The 24018-nt window shown below is 38.4% G+C and overlaps 2 protein-coding genes across 33 annotated transcripts in view; both read right to left on the bottom strand.

The window, feature by feature from the left end:
* The window catches only part of LOC114290915 (F-box protein At5g07610), a 41280-nt gene that overhangs the window by 1253 nt on the left and 16009 nt on the right, over positions 1-24018 (bottom strand). For 4 of the 31 annotated variants that reach the window (XM_082903344.1, XM_028234914.2, XM_082903348.1 and 1 more), the window contains one exon: positions 19890-20196. The exons of 18 other annotated variants lie outside the window; for them this stretch is intronic. Coding sequence is in view for 4 of the 13 variants with exons in the window: in XM_028234914.2 (XP_028090715.2) it covers positions 20168-20196 (29 nt within the window). In the remaining 9 variants the exon portion in view is untranslated. Of the gene's footprint in view, positions 1-15290; positions 15576-16514; positions 16713-19889; positions 20197-21182; positions 21317-22288; positions 22684-24018 lie in introns of those variants that run through there. 9 more of the 31 variants (XM_082903345.1, XM_082903342.1, XM_082903349.1 and 6 more) reach the window with 6 other exon arrangements.
* On the bottom strand, positions 11998-15147 carry LOC114290934 (uncharacterized). Of its 2 annotated transcripts, XM_082903335.1 has the most exons (5): positions 13763-14319; positions 13555-13691; positions 13400-13475; positions 12309-13302; positions 11998-12219 (listed from the first exon to the last, which is right to left on the bottom strand). In XM_082903335.1, exons 1-5 carry the CDS (start codon positions 14286-14288, stop codon positions 12216-12218), a joined length of 1737 nt encoding a protein of 578 aa, XP_082759461.1. In that variant the 5' UTR covers positions 14289-14319; the 3' UTR covers positions 11998-12215. The 2 variants fall into 2 exon arrangements, with proteins under 2 accessions (XP_082759461.1, XP_028090752.2); XM_028234951.2 differs by having other exon boundaries at positions 11998-13302; positions 13763-15147.

The raw sequence follows: 24018 nt of genomic DNA, 5'->3' as shown, positions 1-24018 counted from the left end.
CAACGAATTTGAGTGAGAACCACTCTTTTTGCGCAATCCATCTACAAGGAAGAAAACTACCAATACACTTTTGGGGTCTATAGAGAAAAAATTAGGAAAAATAAAGGCAAAACATGAACAATTTTATGGACACCACAAGATGCAAAAACTGGACCTCCCCAAGCATCTTCTTAACGGGATCTATAGGATTTGGGATTTCTGTCTAGAAATTAACACAAACCCTATAGCAAGTGTAGGAAATCAACACAAAATGAACACAAAAATCTGGATTTTGAGTTAAGAAATCAACATAAAATCAAACAACAAAAATCATATTAAACCCTAGAGCTACGTGTGAGAAATGGGGAAATAGAGGAAGGGAGAGAGAGAGAGAGAGAGACCGAGATGGACAGAGAGGGAGAGAGAGCGAGATCGACAAAGAGGGATTGAGACTGAGAGCGACAGAGAGGGAGAGACCGAGAGCGACAAAGAGGGATTGAGACTGAGAGCGACAAAGAGGGAGAGATCGAGAGCAACAGAGCGGGAGAAAAATACCTGTGATTAAGTGGCGCTGATGATTTGCAGGTGGCGATGCGCGACGGTGGCGAGCGTCCGTGGTGAGAGGGGGTGAGGTTTGGTGAGATCAAAAAGTGTTTGAGACAGAACGGTGTATTCGTATGTGTGAGAGACGAAACATACAGTGTACATATATCGGGCGCCAAATTCAATTGCTTTCCCTCTTTAAAAGAAAAATTCAACCTTTAGCGACTAAATTATTTTTTTGTCGCCAAATAATGCTAAATAATGACCAAAACAGCTTTGCAGCCGATGATTAATTAATAGCGACTAATATATTGGTAGCCAAAAGTATCATTTGGCTACTAATTTTTTTTTCGTCGGCAAAAATTAAATATACAGCTACTAAATTTTTTTGTCACCAAAAGGTGTACAAAATGTCTATAATATTTGGCGACTAAACTAAATTTTTGTCGGCAATTAACCTTAATCAGTGACTAAACCTACAATTAGTAGCGTAAAATATAAACTTTTGGTGACTAATTATTATTTAGTAGCCGATTACTATATATTTAGCGACTAAATTTTGTTTTAGTCGCCAAAAAGACAATATATCTCGACTAAATTCAAACAGTAGTTGAATTGTGAACCTTTGGCGACTAATTTTTTTTTTAGTCGTCAAAAGGTATATTTTTGGCGACTAAATTTGTTTTGGTCTCCAATTTTAGTCACCAAATATGTATTTTCTTATAGTGAATGTAGACAGTTCCAAAAGGCTCCAGAAGGCTCTACCAGGAAACTTAAAGCTCAGAAGGAGCTTGTCGAGACTGTTGTAGACGTCCTCGAACGCCCCGGGAGGAATGAGTCCCGTTCTCTTCATTTGGGGTTCACTACAGTTCGGACTCAAATTGTCACGGTTCTTAATCTGAACCAAAGAGTTCAAATCCGGCAAATCGTTTTGAGAAAACAGATTTTTTTGAAAGAAGTGCCAAACATGGACTGCTTTGCCAGATACAGAGTCGTCACCTAAATATTTTATTTTTGAGAAATTTAAGAAACCCTGACTCGTTGCCTAAGGCCACGTATCTGTCATCACCAAAGTCGTCTCGGCTCGAGAACTTGGGTACGATTGGGGAAGGTCACTTCGTGAGCACCCCCGCTCGCCCGATCAAAGATCGGCCTCTACTAACCATGATATCTAGTTTTGAAAACATTATGCGTTCTTATTCCGGTTATTAGCCTAGATTTACTATGTGATGCGCACAGCATACAAATATAGACTGGATCGCCTGAATTGGAACGAAACATCTCATGTTTGTTTTGAAAACGGTTTGCTACTCGCAAGTAGGCTAAAATGTAGATTTGCCACTCTCAGGTGGGCTTAGAAAATAAGATGATTTGCCACTATCTAGTGGGCTTAAAACTCACAATTGATGAATTGTTCCAATCCAACCCAACCTTCACCCACAGGCATTCAGGCAGTTATATCACATAAGCATATAACCTCATGGTAAGCATGCTATCATGGCAGTCACTCACACACATGCAAGGATGCTAAAGCATAAACACTTACCGAGTACTCCAAGCCAAAACAAAAGCTATGTTAGAAATCCATGCATGATCCTAACTATACAGAAATGCCTAATGCAACACATGCAAAATGCAACTAAGATAGGCTCGGCTATTCTAAAGATGGCATGTGAAATGCTACAACTAATATGTATTCAACTTGGAATTGAGATACAAATGCAGTTAGTATGATGCGCCGAGCCCGGTGCATACAAGACGGATGAATGAATGCAAACATGCTATCATATTGTATGCTAATTGAAACATGCCCTAATCTAACCATCATAAGCTGATAAATAAAAGGGAGAAAGATGTGGGGTTGGAAGACATATATCACACACACGCACACTTATTACAACATTGCCCTTGCGCAGAGAGTCCGAATAAATAATACAGTCCCAAATGAATAAATAATACAGTCCCGAATAAATACAGAATCCTAATTAATTAACAAATTAATCTAGGAAAGCAGTAAATTGGCACGCAAATCCATGGACCGCCTCAGCTCTGTTCCAAATGATGAATAATGCATGCTCGGGTTGCCTTGTGCGGAGAATCCCTTGCGATGCCCCGGTTTGCCTCTGTTTGCAATTATTCTTGGGATGCGTGCCAGGCTCCGGAAGGTTACTGATTTCTGATTTGCTGCAACAGAGAGCAACAAAGGGGCATGGCAAAGTATTTTCACATATGTATGCATGACTACTCTTCAGGGAGTATGGTCCTCGATCCTCGTGCCACCAATCACGCATCTCGATGCATGATGGCCGAGAAGTCGAATTGCATGACTCAATATGAAATGAATGCACATATGGACACAACAAGGCCTAGACTCCATCATGGATAATCCGGAGTGTCGGCGACCGGGAATTGAGACACGTTCCGTCACTCGGAGTACGAAACGTCCCTCGTTTCCCGTGCTTGGGCTAACTCCTATCCCAAGCACAATGCAATATGCATGACATGCATGAATGCAATCCTAACATGCAACCTAGCATACGCAATGCTATGAAATGGCACACACAATGCACGGTGTAACGAGGCATACACAATGCTCTAACATACAACCTTGCATACGCAATGCTATGAAATGAAATGGCATACACAATGCATAATGGACTTACACTAACATGAGTGGACCTCAGTCACACTCACATCAATAGCCAGTAGATGAAAATGAGACTCTCGAAATGCGTGCACGCATGCACGCAAATCGAGGACCGAACCTAAGGCATAGTATGCAACTCTAACAAGGCATGGCAAGGCATGAAATATGGCATACAAGCATGTAATTCCAGCACTGAAATATGATGCTAAACAACCCCGAAACATGGAAAAATGGCACCCGATGCATGAGATGAACCCCGAAACTCGAAACTAGGCACATGGAATGACTTATAGCTATACAAAGCATGCATTATTTGATCATGAAGTACAAAGACAGAGCCAAGGCAGTCCCAAAACATGAACATTTCTAGTTCAAAGCATGGCCAAAAGACGCTAGCATGGTGGACAAAAATAGCATGCAATCTTGACTAGCAAACATGGTTTACATGGAAAGTATATGAAGCAAATGTAATTCCACCAAACCGGCAAAAATCAGTGAACAAAACATGTGAAAATAGGCCCAAATAACTACTGAAATAAAGCCAACACATGCAAAAATGATGAGCTCCTTTAGAGGGCCATGCAACGGATTATTAAGCACATACAAGGTGGACACTTAGCTTGGCATAAACAACTATGAAAATCAAATATGGTAGTCCTAAAACTCACCAAATTGACCCTGGAAAGTGACTTCGAAGCATGCAAGATAGGGTCTCTTTGGAAGGCCAAAATGACCACCAAACAAGTCAAGGAGAGAGGGGGTCACCCCCCTCTGATTTGGAGGCTCAAAACAGTGTGCTAGCCACTGAAAATCCACTGGATTTCAGTGGCTAGAAGGCCAAACAAAGCATGCAACAAGAGCTTAGGTGTAAGGCTCAAAACAAGGGACAATCAAGCATAAAAGGAAGCATGAGACCTCAAATAAGAAAATTCCCTTAATAAAACATGAAGATGATGTCAAAACAAGCTTTTTTCCAGTTTATAACAAATCTCAAAAATGAACATAAATAGGGCTAATCTATTATGCAAAAATGGCCCTAAAAGAGAGAATAGAGACAAGGGACAGCAGCTGGCCCCAAACAGTGAAGAGCCCTTCAACAAAGTTGAAGAGGGGCTCAAAATGAAGCACTTTACAGTTTATACCAAGTCTCGAAAATAAACACAAGTGAGGTTAAAACAACATGCAAGAAAAAGGCCTAAGATAGGGATAAAGAGACAAGTGGTAGCAGCCGGCCTCAAACAGAGGGGAGCCCTTCAACAAAGTTGAAGAGGGGCTCAAAACAAGACATTTTACAGTTTATGAAAAAGTCCAAAACAGCTCACAAATAAGCCTAAAATACCATGCAAAAATGGGCCTAAAAGAAAAATTAAACACAAAGGGTGAGGAGAAGACCTCAAACAGCAAAAAGTCCTTGATCAAACATAAAAAGGAGCTCAAAATATGACTATTTACAGTTCAGGTCGAAGCCCAAAAATACTTGCAAATAAGGCTTATAAATGAAGCAAAAGAATACAAGTTTAAGGGCAATGTGTGTTTACCCTTGAAGAGCAGTGAACCAGCAGCTTTTGGATCAAATTTCTGAGCTTCCAACCTCTGCAAATGGCCTCCAAGTTGCTGGAATGGAGTGTGGAGGTGTGGTGCTATGGGTTATAGTGCAAATGGTGCAAGACTCTTAGGGTTTTGAGGGTTGAATGAGAGAGATAGGGAGTGTATGTATCAATGGTGCCTTAGCTGATTTTCTAACCCTTCAAAATGGAGCTGGGGTGCTGGTTTTATAGGGGGAGAGAGGCCAAGGAAAGGGGGGGAAAAACCAATTCAAGTTTCCCCTCCAAAAGGCAGCCCCCCGGATACAAAATCTAGGGGGAAACAGAGGGTACAGTTAGAAGGCATTTGGAGAGGGAATTTTGGCCGGCCAGGTTCAAAAGGTTCCGGTGGCCGGCCGGCCAGGGGTCAAAAGGGTCAATGCAAATTGTTGGCCGGCCACCCCAAAAAGGTGGCCTCCCATGTGTGCACAACACAAATATGTGGTCAAAACCCAAAAAATGTGAACCAGGAGAGAGAAAAGCCAACTTTTTAGAGGGGTTCAAAAGGGTCAGAGATAATTACTGGCCGGCCTATTCATACTGGTGGCCTCCCAGGTGTGTACAACACAAATATGGGGTTTAGGGCTAAAGAAAGTGGGCCCGGGGTGGTCAACATTAGCTTTTTAGTGAGGAAAACGGGCGACGGAGAGCGATGAAGAAATAAAGCTGGCTTTTCAGAACAATTGCTGGCCTCCCACCCTCCTACAAGCTTCCTAACAATGGAAATAAGGCCTCCACCAAAAATGAACCAAAACGGATGCAAAACGGAGGTTCGGGGACCGAAATGCGCGGCCCGGGGCCCCGAAAATGGGTTGTTAAGCACCGAAGGTGGCGTTTAACCACGAAGTTGGTCTCTCGAGCCACAGTGTTCCTCAAAAGGGAGGAAATAAGGTGTATGCCAAAAATCGGAGCAAACGGAGTTGGTTAGGCGGTCCCGAACAGAGGCACACGGTCGTCGGCTCCGAAAAATCGGAAACCGGGCTCCAAATGGAAAAAATGGCCTACGACCACAAAACGTAGCCTACGGCCATTAAGAGATGATCTACGAGACCTCTCTCTCCCTTCGGGAAGAGAAAATAGAGAAAACAGAGCCTGGTTCGCAAACCAAGACAAGGCACGAAAGAGTTCGGAAGTCCGGAGGCAAGGCTCGCAGCTGAGACTCCGCAACCTCAGAACGAGCACAATATGCAACATCACCAAGTGCTCAATCGGTGACGTCTGAGTCTTAAGGTCGGTCAAAAATGGGGTGTCTACAGCTGTGTCACATGGAATGCACATAGACAATAGCATGAAAATGATCGGAAAGCTTTTGTTTGGAATTGAAAAGGGTCCAGAGATGCTTCAAATTGTGAGGCCCGGCAGGGCAGCCTCTTGTTGATGACTGGGATTGCCTCAAAACTCTGGTAAAATTTTAGTTCTCAGCATACTCTTTACCACCATTTATGCTTTTCCATTTTATCTAAATCACTATATATTGCTTTGCTCCATTAAAGAACCCATTTGACTTGTATGGGAAAGCTTCTCAATAATGATGTTAGCAACATTTATAGAGGTGGTGGTATATTTGGTAGGAGGAAAAAGAAGGGAAGAGGAGGGAATTTTTATTTTTATTTAAAAAAAATATTTTTTCTTTGGTTGATCTTTTTTTAATGACTAAGAATGCGTCCTAGGCAGGGGCCCTTTGGACCCACCTTAGGATGGTAAACTCAAGATTCAGAGGCCACCTCTACGCCAATGAACTGTGCAAGCAAGAGGGGATTCAAACCCTCATCGGTAATGGTTGACTTGGTAAGAGAGAAAAAAATAATATAGGAAAGTAAGTAAATTTTTTTCCCTCCGCTCAATAAAATCTTTGTACATACAAGCAATAATGTGCCACTTTCCTTGGTCTCCGTTGCCCTTGATCATGCATGATAGGGTGATGGACATTTTGGTCTTATGTTGCATTTATTGAACTTACACAATTGTTTACACAAGCCATCATGCACTGAAATTGCTTGATTGATGGTTTATGAACCAAATTGTCCCTCCTTTAACTTTCCCATGAAAAGGAGAGGCAAAGTGTGCAAACAACCCTTGAGAAATACACTGTTTTGCTCTGTTTGCTCTCTGTTGCAGCAAGGAAGTCCATGTCAACAGTGGCCGACCGGCCACCAGTGGTAGTCGACCGGCCCCTTGTCGGCCATCAGTGAAATTTGCACAGTGTGTTAGTAAGGTGGAGCAGAGGTGTTCTGAAAGTGGGCAGAATTGTTGGTGTTCAATGTGCAAACAGAGGCATTCAACAGCAAGGCTTTTCGGGTGGAAACCAAGCATGCATGGGCCTTCCTCACTTCCCGGGATTAGCTAATTAGTTTAATTAGCAATAGATCAAATGTGTTGTAATTAATTAGTTGTAACTAATTAAGTGTTGTAAATAATTAGTTAGTTTAACTAGTCATTCAATTTTGTTTTGTAATTAGTTAACTAGAATAGTTAATTAATTCGGTTTGTAATAATTAGTTAGCTAATATAGCGAGTTAATTAATTCAAATTTTGTAATAATTAGTTAGCTTAATTAGCGTAGTTAGCTAGTTAGCTTCTATTCATTTGGACTCTCCTTCGCGAGGGCGTAATGTTGTAATAAGTGTGCGTGCGTGCATATATGTCTTCCAACCCCATGTCTTTCTTCCTTTTATTTTAATCGCTTTTGATGGTTAGATTAGGGACATGTTTTAATTAGCATATCGCATGCTTGCATCCATTCATCCTGTCTTGCATGCACCGAGGTTCGACTTATCATTCAAACTGCATTGTCATTTCAATATCTTATTTGAATACGTGTTTAATCACATGTTAGTTAAATTGCTTTATATGCTATATTAGTAGCCAAGCCTATTAATTGCATATTGCATGTGTTGCATTAGATATCTTGTATGGTTAGGAATCATGCATTATTTTCTAACTCATATCTTATTAGCTTTGTGTACTAGGTGAGTTTTTATGCTTTAGCATATTTGCATAAGTGTGAATGTTGCCATGATTAGCACGCTTGCCATAATGCTATGTGCTTAAATGCTAAACTGCTTGACTGCTTGCGGATGAAGGCTTGTTGTTTGAATTGGAATGATTCAACGAATGTGTGTTTTAAGCTCACTTTGTTGAGTGGCAAATCATGTTTTAAACCCACTATGTTTGGTGGCAAATTCGCAATCTTTAAGCCCACTTGAGGTGGCAAATTTAAACCATTTTCACAAATAAACATGAGTTGAGTTGTTTCAAATTGAGCAAACTAGTCTATATTTGATTGTGCACATCACATAGTAAAGCTAGCTTAATAATCAACAAGAGCACATAATGTTTATAAAATATCATATCATGATTAGTAGAGGCCGATCTTCGATCGGACGAGCGGGGGTACTCAATTCATAACCTTTTCCTTTCATACCTAAGTTCCTGAGCTAAGGCAACTTTGGTGATGGCAAACATGTGACCTTTAGCACGAGTCATGGGTTTCCTAAATTTCTCCAAAAATAAAATATTTAGGTAGCGACTTTGTATCTGGCAAAGCAGTCTAATTTTGACATTATTTAAAATCGATTTTCCATAAAAATTTATCGGATTTAGACTTAGGTGAATATTAATTTCACATTGCACTTGTGAGATTAGATTTAGAACCGCAGAAGTCCGAACTGTAGGGCTTCTTTCCGAGCTTCCGAAAGGGGGCGCGAAAAAGTCGAGTTACAGTTTTTGGCGACTCTGCTGGGGATTTAAAGAACTTGACTTGAACTCATGATATGACATTTTATCTACATTTATGTGTTTCTTTGCATTGCAATTGCATCGGTGCGCCTATGTCACTATGTTTACCATCTGCTATTCCTGAACAGTTTGCCGAAGGCTTACTTGGAAAAGTTTGCCAAAAGGCTAACTGGTTGTGGGCTTTGCCACGATGGGAATACAACCATTGGATCTGGACTACCGCTATACCGTTTGATCCTCCTTTCACTTTTCGGTGTTAGGTATGAGAGGTATATTAGGTAGTCTTGCTGAGGTACCCTTTTCAACCAATCGGCCTAGTTACATATCGGAAACCATAGAGACTGTTCCAAACTAGGACAGGTTGCTTACCCGAATGCAGGAATTGCGTGAAACCGCTTGTTTTGCGTAGTGAAACCCCTAGTTCCTGACGAAACTAGGACAGGGTAACCCTACCCCATCATAGGGGTGTTTTGACTCTCACTTGCTTGATATGTGCTTTTAGAGAGAAAACTCTGCGGAAATGTATGTATCAATTGTAAGTCTAGGTATCAATTTTTGAGAGGTAGAATTCAGTATTAAGCAAGATTCTATAGCTTTGATTACATCAGTGTACTGATTAGAATCTGAGTAGAGGTGCTATGCGGTTTCTGATTTTTGTTTTTCTTTTTTTGCTTTATTTCCTTTTGCAAGGTAGTGTTTCACAATTGCTTCGGACGATTTTGTTCCCCCCAAGCACTCTGGACCCGTGTAAGAAGATTTTATAGATCCGGGGATCTTGTTAGGGGACAGCCAGTGTTTGTTTCACTCCCACTGGTTACGAGACAGAGGAGAGTTCGGTGTAATTCACCAGTTCAACAATCACATGCACTCAGTCAGGGACAATCTTCTGCATCCAGGCCAATAAGAGATCATTCGTCCATTCAAATGGCTCAGTACCTGGCCGGTATGGAGGATCTGATTCATCATCTCCAGCAAACCATTGAAACTATGCAACAAGATGTTGCCCGCCAAGCTGAGGTTACAACCCAACAAACTAAAGTGATAAACAGGCTGCAGAAACAACAACCACAACCACAGCAAGCAACAGCTTTTGCTTCCCATACACCTCTAGCGGGGATTCCAGCACCTGGAATTACAGTTAATGTCCAAGAGAATTTGGGCATGCCAGTAGATCCGATCCCCCCACAGGCCTCCAAAGGACCAGTGTATCAAACGGAAGTGCCATTTGAATTCAAGGTTGACCCTACCGCACTGAAAGTCAACAAGTTGGAAAAGCTTTTTCGACGGGCGTAGGGTGTGAATTCAATCCTTGATATCAAAGATGGCTATACTGACTTGGCAGTGACTTTGCCAGACAGATTCAAGATGCCACATATAGACCGCCTTGATGGCTCGGGGGATCCCATGGTCCACTTGCGGCTATTCTCAGACATTCTGCGGCCAATGGTCTTTTTTAGACTCCAAAAGCTATTGCTTTTCGACCGAACCTTGTTAGGGATAGCGGCTATCTGGTATGCAAAATTAGAAGACTGTGAAACGGAGCTGGGATGAAATGGCTAAGGCCTTTGTTGCACAATATTCATATAACACGTAGATCGAGGCCACCACCTGTGATCTTGAAGCAATTTGTCAGGAGCCAAAGGAGGGCTTCTCAGACTTTGTGACAAGGTAGAGGGCCAAGGCTTCGATGATGACTACCCGGCCATCCGAAAAAGATCAAATTAGAATGATAGTCCGCAACCTACAGGGGAAATTACTACAGAAGATGATTGTCTTACCCTTGTTCACATTTGCTGATCTCCATGAGATAGGAGTGCATATTGAAGAGGCGATGAGACAGGGGTTGATAAATTATGAGAAGGAATAACCCAAGAGGCCTTTCACACGCAGTTCCAATGCGACTACTAGCGGTAGCGCAGCTACAAGGCCTTCAGACGTGGGTATGATTACCACCACACCCAAGACTGCCAACCCCTTTCCCGGTACATCTAACACAACTTCACAAACCTTAAGCCATCAAGCCCGAAACCAAAGGGTCTTCACCCCGCTTCACATGTCCTTATCCAAAGCCATGAGCGTGTTGATCAAAAATGGGCATCTTAAGCTGTTAAAGCCTCGCCCTCTGCCTGATCCCCTCCTCCTGAAACACAACCCGGCCAAATATTGTGCTTTCAACAGTAGCACGGTCATGCACCGACCAATGCTATAAGCTGCATCATGAGATCCAAGATCTTATTGATAACACCTCCTAAAAAATACGTCACTACAAATCCTATCCCACACATAATCAAGTCCCTCTACCCCAGCATATAAACCTCATCCATACACTGGTCGTCCCCTATGACCCCAATATATATATCACCCTAGCCCACCTGCCTAAGCTGGCTGTGTCCATTCCTAAAAGCACAGATTTGTGCATGATGGACGCATCCACATTCCAACTTGAACCCGTGGTGGTGATAGTGCTGAATAAAGGGAGATTGACCTGTACTAAAGCAGTTGAAGAAGATTCAAGCTGATATATCTATCTGGGGTCTGCTTATGGCTTCGTGAGTGCACAGACAAGTTGTACTATCGGGGATGGATAAAGCCAAATTGTCCATCGAAACTACTCCTGAACAGCTAGTCGGACAGGTCTTCCTGATAGGTGCTGCGCCGACTTTGACCTTCTCAGACAAGGAACTACCACCAAACGGCTCTGCACACAACAACCCTTTATACATATCAGTGGAATGCCGAGAAAAATGGGTACCAGTCATATTAGTCGACATCGGGTCAGCAATTAATGTCTGTCCATGCCGCACGACTTATGGTATTGGCCTGAAACCGACATATTTTGTACCTATGGCCCAGGTGATCCGGGCATATGACAATACGAGCAGAGAGGTGATGGGAAAAGTACAAAGCAGAGTGCAGGTTGGACCAGCTCAATAGGATATTGAGTTTCACGTCCTGCATGTTCCGGCCATTTTCAACTTGCTACTTGGGCGACCCTGGCTGCACCAAGTGAGAGTTGTCTTTTCCACTCCCCACCAAATGTTGAAGTATCCTTACCAAGGTTCTGAAAAGCGGTTGCGGCCGCCGTAACGGTGGCGGTGGCGCGGTTGCAGTTGCGGGGTATAAAGGCCGCAGCGTAACGGTTGCGGTTACCGGAACTGTGAATTTTTTTATTTTTCGCACAATTTACAAAAAACTTACCGATACGCATATTTTTTTTTTAGAATCATATTTATTGGGTTTTAAAATAAATTTAGATAATTTTTTCATAATTTTTAAGTATGTTCCAATATATTTCATATTTTTAAATCACTATAAAATAATTTTTTTTACATTTTATTTCAATAATTAATGACTTTATATGCCATAAATCCATGTTACGATTGTGGCAAAAATTTCTTTTATTGGACTTAGATGTATAAAATTATTTTTAATTATTATATTTGTGGAAGCATATGTGCATTTTAACTCAAATAGTTTTAAAAAAGTATACATTCTTAATGGAAGAACTTGACAAAGTACATAACATCATAGCATAAATCACAAATAATAGAGAGTACATTTTACATAATGTTACTACTAAAATTACATAATGTCACCACCAAAATGAGTGACATGGTGCATCTTGGGATTCAGATTGTTGAGCTTGATTGTTGCTGCTACCTTCACCCCACCAAAATGAGTGACGTGGTGCATCTTGGGAATCAGATTGTTGAGCTTGATTACTATTACCTTCACCCAATCCAATAGGAAATATATAAGTAAATGTGCTCATCATGTCATCCCTTTCTGTTTCGTGTATTGGGAGAGAAAATGGATACCTTGGCTGAAAAGGATCAACATACTCTTGTTGGGTTTGTTGATAATTTGGCAAACCGTATCCTGGAGGACCACGTTGTTGAGGGGGCCAAGGATAATTTTGTTGAGGTGGGTAAGGATAGCTCTGGCTATCACTGCTATAGGATGGGTAAGGATGATATGGATAACTATGACTACTATCAGATGAATCAAGTTGTTGTTCTCTACTTCTTATTCTTCTTTCATCCCTACGTGTATCACTACCACGAAACCTCCTAGGTAGTTGGGGTAAAGGTGCAACAGGTTCTCTAATATCATAATGTTCCCCAACATCACATAATCCAAATCCTCTAATAAAATCTTCACTTCCTGTACCAAAACTAGTACCATCACCGCCATCACCACCATTGTCGCCGCCGCCACCACCACCGTCACCGTGAGAAGTGCCTTCACCATCACCATCATCACCTCCTCCATCAGATGGTGTTAAACCACCACTATTATCACTTTGAGTTGGAGTAGGAGTTGAGCTTTGAGAAGTGCGTCGAGCTTGATATCTATGGGTGCCACCACCATCGTTTCCATCGCTACCATTGCCGCTATCGCCGCCATCGCCATTGCTGTCGTTGCCACCACCACCATCATCATCTGAGACCAAATCTAGCCATTCAGAATTATCCACACTATCTAGCAAAGGATTTTCCCTTTCTTCTATCCATGGACTTATTGGATCATCTTCTTCAAATATATAATCCAAGTTAATAGGATTAAAACTCCTATCAATCTCCTCTTGGCTGCTTCTTTTAACGTGTCTCAATTTTAATCTCATGTTGTAGGTGATGAAGACTAATCTTTGGATTTTCTTATATTTCAATCTATTCCTCGTCTTCGTATGGATGAGACTAAAAGTACTCCAATTACGTTCACAGTGAGATGATGTGGTGGTTTGACTTAATACTTTCACAGCTATTTTTTGAAGTTCAGGAGCACAACTGCCATGAATAATCCACCACTCAGCTGCACAAAATTACATTACATTAAACATAAGTCAAAATATGATAAAAAATTATTTAAGTATTTATATATTGTAAATTTTTAATTTTGAAAATAAAACCTGAATTTGATTGTTTCCATGCTCTTTGTGCTAAAGGAGTACCAAAAGTTTCCTGTTTATCTCGAAACAGCAACAACTACAATTTGGACAATCATTACAAGTAACATTTGCAAAAGTAGATTATTACTATTAAAATTTAAATAATTGGTACGTACTTGATTTGTTGCTTTCACTTGAGCATCCATATTAGGCTCCAGTCTGGTAATTACTTTTTTAAGTCCATCCATCACTTCTCTTATCATTTCATTGGATGAGGTAACACCATATTGGAATTGAGGATTTAAAATATATCCTTCAAAAATAAGAAGACAATTAATAATTGTAAATAAATATACATTTTATAATTGAAATCGTAACACTTACCAGCCGCATGCAAATCTTGATGCAATTGAAAAGACCATCGAGTATCAATAATTTTCCAATACTCGGTGTAGTAGCGACAATCTCTTTTAATTGCCAACTTTGCTCTATCTATAGCTTCATATATGAAACCCATTGTTGGCTTCTCATCTCCATCAACCAACCTCAATACTCTGACTAAGGGCTCATGAACTTTACAAAGCTCTGTTGCTTTCTGCCAAAACTTCTTTCCCAAAATAATTTTTTTCACATTGTAAGGCTGCCCAGTCTTTGCCTTCCCCCATCTAGAATTCTTCCACTCATCACTATTAAACATAGCTCTCAATTGTTGTTTATATCCAACAATACTCTCAATGGCAATAAAATTTGTAGCAAATCGAGTGATGGCAGGTCGAATCAATTCTCTACCTCCAGTGAATTTTCTCATTAAATCCAACACCCATCCACTATTATAAATGAAATTGGTGATGGTTTTACCATCTTCAATCACCTTTGCTACACTTTTCTTATTGGCTATGTCTTTTAGCATGAGATCGATACAATATGCTGAACAAGCTGTCCAATAAGAACTGATTCAAGTGGTAACTGATAATGAACCTGCACTGAAAGCAGCCGATAAAATGTTAATGAGAAAAAGGTTTTTATCGGCTGCTTTCAGTGCAGGTTCATTATCAGTTACCACTTGAACAACGTATTGTTCTCCAATTTCATCAACAACTTTATCTAACAACCCAAAATAATATTCAGCAGTCCTACTAACAATATTAGAGGCATCAATTGATTTGTGAAATATAGTACCTCTATTGCAGTACACTAAGAAGTTGATGATGTGTTGCCGAGTTAGACTGCTCCAACCATCACACATGATGGATACACCTCTCTCTGCCCAAATTCCCTTGAATGATCCTATCCATTCTGTCATTTCATCATGCTCCATGCCCAAATATACTTCAAAAACTTCATAAGCACTAGGACCCTTTACTCCTGGCCCTACTTCAGCAGCAACATCAAGCATGGGTTGTGTATACTCTGAATCAACTGCATTGAATGGAATACAATTATAGAGTATAAACTTGGACACTACCCGTCCCAATCTCTCTTTTAGCTTCTGTAAATTCATTGTGGAGATTTTTCGCTGTTTTGTACTCTTGCTCTTTTGGAGTTCTACATCCATTGCCCTCAACCTTGCTTCAGGAGCATTGGGCTTAATCCAATTACGTCCACTCCCACCAGTTTCACGCACAGATTGTGATCAACGAAAAACATTAGCAATACCTGACCCTTTTGGCATTCTTTGAGCACTACCCCCTGCACCAGAACTACCACTTGCATCGTATTGTGATCCATGACCTGCAACACCTCGTCTAAATTGTTGCCTTTCCTCCCATTGTTGTTGTGAACGAATACTTGCTTGTCTAGCCCTGGTCATCTCTGGATCAGAGTCAGAGTCATCATCTCGAAGATCTACAAAATCTCCCTCTTCATTTTCATCATAGAGATCATCTCCCCTAATATGTGCTTCCAATTCAACTTTTCTCTTTTGTTTGTCTACTTTACTCATTTTCTTATTTTGTAAATGTTTCATCATTTCTTGCATCACGTCTCTACTAACATTAGGACAAGAACGCACTTGTCCTGTTTGATGTGCTAAATGTTATTTGAAACGCGTAATCCCACCTTTAATATGATGTCCACAAAATTTGCAAATAATATGATGTCTAGTGCCTTCAACTTGAGTTCCAAATTTCCAACCAATATCATCACTTGGGGGTTCATCATTAGCACCCTTTAGTCGTGGCATTTTTGAATATGAATTCTGCATCATTAATACATTTTTTAAATTTATTTTTAAATGAAATGATTGTAAAAAAATATTTAAAATTAAATACTAAATAAAATAATTATAAAAAAATGTAACCACTATTTATACATTTGGATTTTACATGCCAATGTAATCATATAAAAATTTAAAAATAAATTATAAAAATATTTTTAAAAAAAGAAAATTTTGCCATAAAATTGTTGTCACAACAAATTGTCATTAAAAAAAAAAAATTGTTATCACAACATATTACAATAAAAAAATAAAAAAATATTTATAATTAAATGTTAAATGAAATGATTATTAAAAAAATTCAACCACTATTTATACATTTGGATTTTACATGCTAATGTAATTAGGAATAAAGACATTTTTCATGGCATTGATTGAGCTATTGTTTTTATTTTTATTTTTATTTTTTTATTTTAGAAAAAGACATTTTTTTAAAAAAAATAAATAAATTTGTGCTATCAAAATTGTTGTCACAACACATTACAATAACAAATTTTTTTAAAAAAATATTTCAAATTAAATACTGAATAAAATAGTTATAAAAAATACAACTACTATTTATACATTTCGATTTTACATGCCAATGTAATCATATAAAAATTAAAAAATGAATTATAAAGAATTTTTTTTGAGGTATTGATTTTTTTTTAAAAAAAGACATTTTTTAAAAAATAAAATTATGCCTTTAACAGTGTTGTAATAACAAAATAAAAAATATTTATAATTAAATATTAAATGAAATGATTATAAAAAAAATTCAACCATTATTTATACATTTCGATTTTACATGCTAATATAATCATATAAAAAATAAAAAATAAATTACAAAGAATTTTTTTTGAGGTATTGATTTTTTTTTCTTTTCAAAAGATATTTTAAAAAAAATAGTGACTTCAATATTGTCGTCACAACACATCACAATAACAAAATAAAAATATTTATAATTAAATATTAAATGAAATGATTATAAAAAAAATTGCAACAACTATTTATACATTTGGAGTTTACATGCTAATGTAATCATATAAAAATTAAAAAATAAATTATAAAGAAAAAAATTCTTACATAGTTGTTTTTTAGGCTTCAATCACTTGAGTATTTGTTATCTTTTTGAATAACCTGAAAGAAAAAAAAAATCAATAAAAACTGACATATATAAAATGTATTAATTTAATTATAGGTGTTATGATTTTTAGATATTATAAAAAAAAATCAATCACTAATTATTACATATAAAATACTAAAAATAAATGCATAGCTCTAGATATATATATATATATTTAAAAAAAATCAATCACTAATTATTATATAAAAATACTAAAAATAAATGCATAGCTTTAAATATATCACATAAATTTTGTAAGTTTTACAAAATTTAAAATCTGAAAATCATTGTAAAAATAAAATTAATAAAAAAAAAATTTGCTAGACACGGGTGTGTCTTCCCAGGAAGCTGCACACAAAAAAAAAAAAAAAAAACAAATGTTATATTATATTATATAATTTATATACCTTCCCAAGGTATATCTTCCCCCAGGAAGCTACAAACAAAAATAAAATAAAAAAACAAAACAAAGGGGCAACACTTCGGAGGAGATGAATTCGGTCCAGGAAGTTGAGCAAACAAAACAAAATAAAAAAAGATCAGAGGAGATGAACCTGTGGAAGCAGCACTTCGGTGAAGACGTAAACAAATCAAAGTTTTGTGTTGAAGAACAAAGGGGCAGCCGGAGAGTCACAGAACAGAGGCAGGTTCATCTCCTCCCTCTTCTCTCTTCTCTCTCTCTATTTCTCACTCATATCATCCGTATTTCAGATCTGAAAATTTGTAGATGGATACACCTCACCTCGAAGTGGTTCATGTGCTGTAAAGCAAAGCATTTGAACCAGTGATTGAGCCTCTGAATAATAAAGGTATGTACCACATCTTCTGTTTTTTTGTTTTTTTCTTTTGTTTGAACCAACATTTGCACTATCCGTATTTCTTTTGTTTTTTTTTTGAAAATAATCAGCGAAAAAAGCCCTGTAACGGGTGTAATGGGCCGTTACGGCCGTTACACCACCGTTACGACCGCTACGTCGGCTGTAACGGCCGATACACCTGTGAATTTCAATCACACCGCAAAATCGGGGGTAACGCGTGGTGCCTACCACCGAAACCGTTACGTAACGGCCGAAACCGTTACGTAACACCGCATTTTTAAACCTTGATCCTTACGGAAAAGGGGTGGCCATAGTGTTCGGGAATTCATCTATTCATCCTCCGTTAGAGGTCACTACACTCGTGTTGGAGATTGCATGGCTAAAAGGATGTTTTCCTTTCGGGGTTTACCTTGGCTGAGGCCCGGGTAGTACAAAATATCTTAGCTATTAATGAGGGCTTGTATGTTAGTGCCCAATCTATATACCTCATGAACAAGCTACAACATATGCCAGGAATGGGATTAGGAAGGAGCGACCGGAAGGGCGTCACTGCATTGGTCGATGTGCCACATAACCCGCATACCTTTGGTCTTGGCAATACGCCTACCAAAGAGGATTGGGTGAGGAAAAGAAAAGAAATGGCAAGAAGGGCTGAAGCTAAACAAATCGAAAAACGCTATGAGCTTGTGCACCGACCAATTTGGAGAACCCTGAATGGTCATTTTGTTCGGGAGGGTGAAAACTTCCCATTCTGTGGTTTCCTGAACCTTGGTTCAACTCTGAGAAGCAACGGGTTCTTGGCTTTGAGATTTTTTTCGACTTGCAGCTACAAGATAGTGATACAGAGGAAAGGGGTGAGCCGATTATTGCTAAAGCTGAACAAAGCACATAAAGTGAGTCCAACAACAGCGATCTTGAAATAAGAGCAGCACTGGCATGTCTCCTTTCGAATCCTCTGATCGACTCAGAGAGCTTGGGGTATAACCTTGCTGTTTCTATGATCGGGGACTAACCAGGTGTGAACCCTTCTAGCAACATCTTGGATGCATCTGACGCACTGTCCCTCATTTGGCAACTGGAGGAGGGTTACTTATCCAACAGTTCTCAGTTGGGTAGTGAGCCAGAATCTGATTCCACAGAGTCTGTGGAGTAGGAATCAGATTCCGGTTCCTCTGAGTCTAGGTCCGGTATTCCTGGGAGTGATAACTCGGATGCCGAGGTCTTGTCCAGGTCGTCTTTTTCCTTTTATTTTGAGTCGGTTATAACTGAGGAATTAGATGAGCTTGACCTTGTGAATGAGAATGCTGCTGTAGATTTTGAGTATTTCTCTGTGCCTTTTGTTTATTGCATTGATCATGATTTTCAAAATTTTGATGAAAATGATGAGGAAGAAATTCCTCTGGTTTTGAAACATTTGATTAATCGAGAAGATGAGAGGTTTGTAAAACCCCTTATTGATGAAATCATTGCAATTAATGTGGGTACTGAGAAGGATCCGCGTGTGGTCCAGATTGGGTCCACGTTGTCTTCGAAGGAGCGCGAGCGCTTAGTCGCTTTATTAAAAGATTTCAAAGATGTTTTCACGTGGTCCTACGAAGACATGTCTGGAATCGATCCTGAGATTGTACAGCATCGGATCCCTTTTGACCCCGAGGCCCAACCCTTCAAAGAGAAGTTGCGGAGAATATGCCTGGATTGGACTTTGAAGATTAAGGAAGAGGTCACCAAGAAGATAGATATAGGGTTCTTGCTAGTATTTGAGTATCCAACTTGGTTGGCCAACATTGTTCCAGTGCCGAAGAAAGATGGCAGAATTCGGGTGTGTGTGGATTTCAGAGTTCTGAACAGAGCTAGTCCGAAGGACGACTTTCCTCTACCACACCTACGACCACCACGTCCACATCCTGACATCCTAATGAAAGTAACAATAGAGATTAGCACATTTACAAATGTGCCGAAGCTAACTCACTCACGTCCTAATGTGATGGACAACCGTAATTCACTCTATATAAGCACGTAATCACATAAACACATACGAATTTCCTTCTTAGATAATGATCGTCCCGCAGCATTGCCAGAGTTCCAGTTAGAAACAGCAATGATCAAGTGCTCTTCTAATAGGACTTCTAAAAACCCGTAGACCCTATCAATACCTTAGGAACTAAATCTCATATCCATATAATCATATAAACAAGTTATCACATAAGTATACAATACATGCTAACGTCTCAACTACGCGAGACAAACCCATTGTGGAAATGACCACTTCCCACGTATCCAAAGTATTTCAAACCCAGTACGCTCTGATACCAAGTTATCATGCCCCGAAATAAATGCCATAGATTGGATCCCAGTAACATATACTTAGCGATATAAACAAAATAGTAATCTTTCATTCATCAGAGTTGATATACAAAAGGTGATACATGCATTACACATTCATGAATGATTCATCCTGAATCTATAGCATGTATTACAAGTAAGAATAAGAAATAAGAGTTATACAGATATTCATATGCCCTAAAGGCTTACATATTTCCAAGTCAATGCTTGGTTACAACAAAATGAGTCTAACTCAATACAATTAAACCTTTAGCTATACAAAATAAATGCAATCAAAAGAAGCTCTTACTTCAAGTCTCCCCAAACTACTATCTTGGCGGAGGCATATCTCCAACACCTGAAAATGGTTTCCCAAGTAGGGTGAACCAAAGCCCAACAAAAATAATCTAACACAATATATGAGTATTAACAAAGATATAAGTACGATGCACAGGCTCAATGCCCATATGACAATTCTTTTGCAAACCATGTCGTGCCAAGTTTTATATCACAATTCATGTTATCTTAATCCCCTTTTTAATTCAATTCATTTTATCTCAATTCATGACTTATCTCCATTCATTACGAACAACCAAACTGAGGATACAACTCAAAGATTCTCAAATCAATCCAGTCACCACACAAACACTTCCATTTGCCATTTTACGAAAATTTCATCTGCAGGAATTGGCACCCATGTATACAAACAGTTTTTCGGACTTTCACCCTAGACACACAAGCCAACTTAGTTTAATGGAGTCCATCTCCTTTCTTCTCCCAAAACATGGAGTACATCCCATTTCTCCTCCCAAACATCATACATATACAATGTATATAAATCATAATCATATTCAATAATAATGGCTAAGGGATTAGTTTCAATTTGCCTAATTCACATGCAATGTCTACAACAATCATAGCTATCCTCCATCGATAGCCCAAAACAGATATTTCTGAATAGATATACAATCTCAAGAAAGATAAATTATCCAAATTTTCATAGGTAAGAGGTGATAGACATATAACTCCACCATTTATTTAGACATACATCCAATTTCATAATCTCAATAGCAATTTCATTATTTATACAAAATAATTATTCAAGACATTTTAGGACAAAACTCCCTTCTTCCCAATCTCATCCCAACACCCAAAATCAACCATTCTAACATAACACAAGCTCATATCCACTCGCATGACCATTTCCAATACGTTCATTTGAAAACCCCTCCTTTGATTTTAACCAAAAACCCTAGGTTTGTTCAAAATCACAAGTCTCAATATTTCTTACCCATTAACAAATAACTAAGTTAAAACCCATAGAAAAGTGTAGAAAGTCCCTACCTCAAAGATGGAAGACGAGCACAGCAAGGGAGAACTTCAAGGGCACCGAAATCCACTTTTGTTCTGATGAAAAGAAAGCGCACAACGTGCTCTACCTTTTTCTCAAAGGCACTAGGGCGATGAACCCAATGGATCTAGGTGAAATAGTAAAGAGAAGATGAGTTTTAGAGAGAAAAACTCAAGATCTAAGGTTTTGGAGAGTTTTAGAGAGAAAGATGAAAAAGTGATATAAAATGAAGCTGTTACGAACTGATATAAGCGCAGTCCGCTTGAGCGCAAGAGTTGATGCTCAAGCGTCAAACACAATAAATTGTTCTGCTCGAGCACAAGAAGTGACGCTCGAGCGCAGAATACACACATCCAGTAGTTTTGCAGACGACAGACCAACGATTGAGCGCAAGAATGGCCGCTCGATCTCCCACTCGCTCGAGCGTAGGAAATGCTGCTCGAGTGTAGAAAACACTCTTCTAGTAGTTTTGCAGACCTACAAAAGTACTGAGAGTTCGCAATGCCCGCTCGAGCGTAGGAAGTGCCGCTTGAGCGGAGGACCAAAAATTCTAAGCAACATAAGGTTTGAAAAACAAGTGACTAACCTGTCCAAACACAACCACAACAATCCAAAAGCCAAATTCAAGTAGATACAAGGAAAGCAAGAGGTAAACAACCATATGAAAGCATTAAACCCGAATTCGAGATATAACAAGAATCGGGTCAAAAACTAGGATTGCTATAGCTGTGCTGCTAGGAAAGCTAGGGTTGATTAAAATTATACACACAAACTTTAGGGTTTACCTTCCCTAATATATATAACCGACTGCCCAACTTAATTATTATTATTATTATTATTAACCTTTAATATTATGTATTCATAATTAATTAAAATACCCTCTAACAATATTTAATTTGTATTTTAAGATTCACCATCAAAATATTTGAGATTGTAAAATTATTAATATTATTATTTATTTATTTTTTCCGGGTTCTCACAATGTCTTATCACCTGGAAATGATACACAACTAAGTCAGCTGATTACTCAGTGAGTAGCGACAAAACATAGTTCAATTCAAAATAAGATGTATATCACAAAAACTAGATTGGCATACTGTTTTGATAAAGATAATCTGTTTCAAAAAGAAGGTTCTACAATTCAACAGTTGAAAATACTCATGTCTCTTAATAACATAACAAATGACATTCTTCACTTAAAACATATACAACATGATCATCAATAACTTCGGTACCAAGAATAACAGGTAACATGTCACAAAATTCTCAAGGCAATAAGCCCATTGGATTCAATATCGAACCAAGAGTCATCCTCGGGGTGGCAACCTGAGCCTTTTCTCTAAGACGATCCGATTGAAGGTCACCTAGCCTAGTTCAGGTCTTTTCCTTACCATCGTTAAGCACTAGAGTCATCACAGCTCAACTCGAATCTATTCCCTAGTGGCCAGAGTAACCACACACAATGGAATAATTTCCTTGAACTTTTATATATAACTGGTCCCAATAATCAATACAATTCAGTTTCGCAAAACATAGTAGTTCAACATTATAAACATGAGACCATAACAAATAGTTTACAATATGCTAAGTTTACACATATTTCAGAAATAATTTAATTTCATTAATAATATAATAATTTATCAAAACAGTTTAGTCCTGAAACAACAATCTAATTTTCCAACAATTCAGGGTAGAAGAACATTTATAAAAAATATGTAGCATGCAATTACTCACCTAAACACGGTATAATATAATCCTCCAACCGAATAGAGAAGTCCAACTAGTGCCTTGAACCAAGTATGAAAACTACACATCACTACTAATTCCAAAATACTAAAAAGAATAATAAATTAGTAACCTCAAGCTAACGCGCACTAACACAACTCAACCCAACTCACCGTTACTCTTAAATAATACCTAATTTCATGTTCTTCAAGGTCCAAAATTAACCCAAATATGGGTTCCGTTGAAACTTAATTAAATGTAACTTTGAGATAAAACATAATTTTAAACAAGTTTTCCCAATCCATTCGCTAAATTTGAAAATTAAAAACCCACTCCACGCTATTCAAAAACTTCCAAAACCTTCCAAATATCAACTAATATATCCTAAGTTTCAAACTTAATTGGTTTAACTTGATTTATTTACAATTAATTATATCCAAACAGGTCGCTTTCTGCAGCACTTAAAAGAAATTGACGGTTCTCTTAGTATAGCTGAGCAATCAATGCAAGGAAAAAAATTTAAGAAACTAGACTCGTAACCGGATCTAATGACACTAATTTGATAATTTTCGAATTTATACCCATAGAGAACGACACTTCTGAAATTAGTGTTGTGTGCTAGTTTTCTGCACAGATTTGAATGCATCAGTTTATATGGATTTTGACACCCAAAAATTATAAGAAAATTCTGGTATGTGACTCAATATGGAATTAATCTACTATAAAAATTTCAATTCAAAATTCATCTTTTTGATATGATTCCTCGATTTTTAAAGTTTGTGTTTGCGTGTAGAATTTTTGGACTAAGAATTACACTCATTCTTTACTCACAATTTATCTCCTCAGATTTCTTAAAGCTATATATATTCAAAATACATACACCTACAACCTCTCCATCAATGAATTAAATAATAATAGAATAAGGATAAAGGACAAAGAAAGAAGAGAAGAAAACCTAGGTCGGCTATCCTTTGATGATCACACACAGCACAACACACCCAATTCCTTCCTTAGTTGCAACCTTGTGTTTCTCTTAACTTCTCACAGTTGCCGCTGCTGGGGAAATTGTTAGAAGAGCTAGGGTTTTTTTTTTCTTTTCTTTTC

Source organism: Camellia sinensis, chromosome 13, assembly GCF_055761805.1.
Source record: "Camellia sinensis isolate YWXY chromosome 13, ASM5576180v1, whole genome shotgun sequence".
Taxonomy (NCBI): domain Eukaryota; kingdom Viridiplantae; phylum Streptophyta; class Magnoliopsida; order Ericales; family Theaceae; genus Camellia; species Camellia sinensis.
Note: the sequence above shows the minus strand (reverse complement) of the source record. Positions and strands in the feature narration are given on the sequence as shown.

Bases quoted from the DNA above. Each gene is read 5' to 3' on its own strand.
- LOC114290934 (XM_028234951.2), bottom strand. From the start codon at position 14,288: ATGCTAAAAGACATAGCCAATAAGAAAAGTGTAGCAAAGGTGATTGAA. The intron at 13,692-13,762 runs GTAAGTGTTACG...TTATTTTTGAAG, and splicing joins TCAAGATTTGCATGCGGCTG to GATATATTTTAAATCCTCAA. The intron at 13,476-13,554 runs GTACGTACCAAT...TCCAAATTGTAG, and splicing joins AAGTGAAAGCAACAAATCAA to TTGTTGCTGTTTCGAGATAA.